The sequence below is a fragment of the Camponotus floridanus genome, unplaced genomic scaffold, assembly GCF_003227725.1.
Source record: "Camponotus floridanus strain SB8 unplaced genomic scaffold, Cflo_v7.5 scaffold355, whole genome shotgun sequence".
NCBI classification, from domain to species: domain Eukaryota; kingdom Metazoa; phylum Arthropoda; class Insecta; order Hymenoptera; family Formicidae; genus Camponotus; species Camponotus floridanus.
Window position 1 is genome coordinate 64,616 of NW_020229498.1, and position 2,701 is coordinate 67,316.

The 2,701-nt window shown below is 29.4% G+C and overlaps 1 protein-coding gene across 1 annotated transcript; it reads left to right on the forward strand.

Moving 5' to 3' along the window:
• Positions 1–656: 656 nt before the first annotated feature.
• Positions 657–1,796, forward strand: LOC112638720 (protein ANTAGONIST OF LIKE HETEROCHROMATIN PROTEIN 1-like). Its single transcript, XM_025410887.1, has 4 exons — positions 657–769; positions 864–1,098; positions 1,200–1,581; positions 1,723–1,796. Exons 1-4 carry the CDS (start codon positions 657–659, stop codon positions 1,794–1,796), a joined length of 804 nt encoding a protein of 267 aa, XP_025266672.1.
• Positions 1,797–2,701: the final 905 nt, after the last annotated feature.

Consider the following 2,701-nt stretch of genomic DNA (forward strand, 5'->3'; position numbering starts at 1 on the left):
TGGGGTACTGCCTCCATCCACTCCTCCGCATCCCGGCTGGAAAAATCCTCGGAAGGTGGAGTTCAGAGTCGCCCCGCTCGAGAATTGTCGAGGCCAGCCGTATCAAAACGCGATCCTGAAATATCGAGCACGATTTCCCTTCGAGGAACCAGAATATCTATACGCGCAACCCGGCCGCTTTTTCGCCGATTACGGGATTCCCCGCGTAATGGAGGATTCACACTGTCTCCGATGGTACGATGACTGATCGGTCCGACTGATCGTACGTATTAAAGCAGTTCAAATTGTACACGATTAGCAGTTCCATGTGGTCTTGTAAACTAAAAAATACCTAGTGTAAATAACTAGATAAAAGCAGTGAATTGTCGCGATGGGTTAGTTTTGCTCTGTCGATCGCAGTGTCGCAGCTTTTATTGTTAGCAAAAAATAAAATGAATAATTTAATACTCTTAAAAAAAAAGAAGAGACTATTAAATTTGTTATTAAAAATAAATCAATTGAAAATTATTCAATTAAAAAATAAGTGCTCTAAAAAGAAAAAGAAAATATGGATTAGAACATGTATCCTTGGACGAGAAACAAAAAGAGAAGCTTCAACAATAGTGCAAGAAATGCGTTTTCAAGACTTGGAGTGGTATTATAATTATACACGAATGATGCCTGAATCTTTCGATGAATTGCTTAATTTAGTTGAACCAATAATACGAAAACAAGAAACAAATTTTCGAAAACCAATATCATCTACTATTCGGCTGTTAATAACATTACGGTAAGTTGATCTTACATATTTTATTTATTTTATCCTGAAATATATATTTATTTGTTTACTTTTATATAATGTCAGTATATACATATATTTACAGATACTTAGCATCTGGTGATTTGATGTCATCACTCGCGATGTCATATCGTTTAGGTAAAAGTACCGTTTCTGGTATCATTCAAGATACATGTCAAGCTATTTGGGAGGTTTTACAACATCGTGTTCTATTTCAATCCTCTCAACAAGGATGGAAGAAGATAGTAGATGGTTTTTTTAGACGATGGAACTTCCCACATTGTATAGGAGCTATCGATGGGAAACATGTTGTAATACAAGTATGACATATTATTAATTTTGCATAATTTTATCTATATCAATATATACTACCTATTTGTAGAATAAAAAAAGTGTGAATTCGTCCTAACATTTTTTACAGGCACCACCACATGCAGGATCGACATTCTATAACTATAAAGGACAACACAGCATTGTACTTATAGCGGTAGTATCAGCATCTTATGAGTTTTTGATGGTTGATATTGGCGCCCAAGGGAGACATAATGACGGTGGAATTTTTAAAGGCTCCATTATGGGACAGCGATTTGAAAATAAACAAATGGAATTACCACCTCCATGTCCATTGTCAAATTGCAGTATATCTGTTCCCTACATGCTTGTAGCTGATGCTGCATTTCAGCTTAATGAGTATACTTTAAGACCATATCCCGGTAATCGATTGAATAAAACTAGAGAAATATTCAATTATAGATTAAGTCGAGCCAGACGTGTCGTAGAAAATGCGTTTGGCATTATGACTAGTAAGTGGAGGATTTTCAGAAAACCGATTAATGCATCGTTAACAACAACCGAAAACATAGTTAAAGCAACCGTCTGTCTCCATAATTTTTTATTATCAACATCACATTATGCAAATATTAATGATATGTATGAAAATGCAGAAGAAAATGCAGCTGCCATTGAAAATATTCGTTCAGTGGGAAGCAATACACTCACGATTAGCAGCAGAGTTTAGAGATACATTCGCTCAATATTTTGTAGAAGAAGGCTCTGTACCTTGGCAAGATATGCGTTAAATGCAGCAATTCAATATATTATATTTAAAGAATCACAATAGTTACAAAAAAAATACGACAAAATTCAAATATTTTCAAATATTATATTTTTTTCCTTTTTATTACATTTTCAAATATTTTCTATTTTTTTCCATTTTCTTATTTTGAAACATTTTCTCGTAAATAAGTTTAACTTTATTGTACTCTATCAATACTCTAACAATTATTGCAGTATGTATCGATATAATTTAACTGTAGAAATAAAAAATATAAAACAATAATAAAAAAAAATTATAAGAACATTATGTATTTAATAAAAATAAATTATGTAAAATAATATAAAAAAAAAGAGAAAAACACCCAGAATGTATATCTCAACAGAAGTAATTATTTTAATATTTTAAAAATATTTTTTTTTAGAAAAAAGGTATAAAAAATATATATATATTGTATATATAGGAAATAAATAAAAATGTTTTTCTGTAATAAATATTTATTGTAATATTATATTTTTTTAGGTAATATTTTTTATATAATAAACTATTATATAGAATTTATAATATAAAATTTATGTATGAATTGTTAACTTTATTTAAAAAAAAAACTATTTTTAACAAACTTCATTTTTTATGAAAAAAAAAAACTATTTTTAACAAACTTAATTGTTAATGAAAAAGAAAAAACTGTAAACATAGATAATATGCACATATTCTATGTTATTACTCAACGTAAAATAATTGTATGTTTGACTCTTAAAACTCTTGTAATTATAAAATTATGAAAATAAATATTTTTGCGAACTTTGCACATTATAAACTTAAACATTTGGTTTTTGATTTTATATAATCAATTTATAGATATTTCT

Bases quoted from the DNA above. Each gene is read 5' to 3' on its own strand.
- LOC112638720 (XM_025410887.1), top strand. From the start codon at position 657: ATGCCTGAATCTTTCGATGAATTGCTTAATTTAGTTGAACCAATAATA. The intron at 1,099-1,199 runs GTATGACATATT...CATTTTTTACAG, and splicing joins GGAAACATGTTGTAATACAA to GCACCACCACATGCAGGATC. The intron at 1,582-1,722 runs GTAAGTGGAGGA...ATGAAAATGCAG, and splicing joins TGCGTTTGGCATTATGACTA to AAGAAAATGCAGCTGCCATT.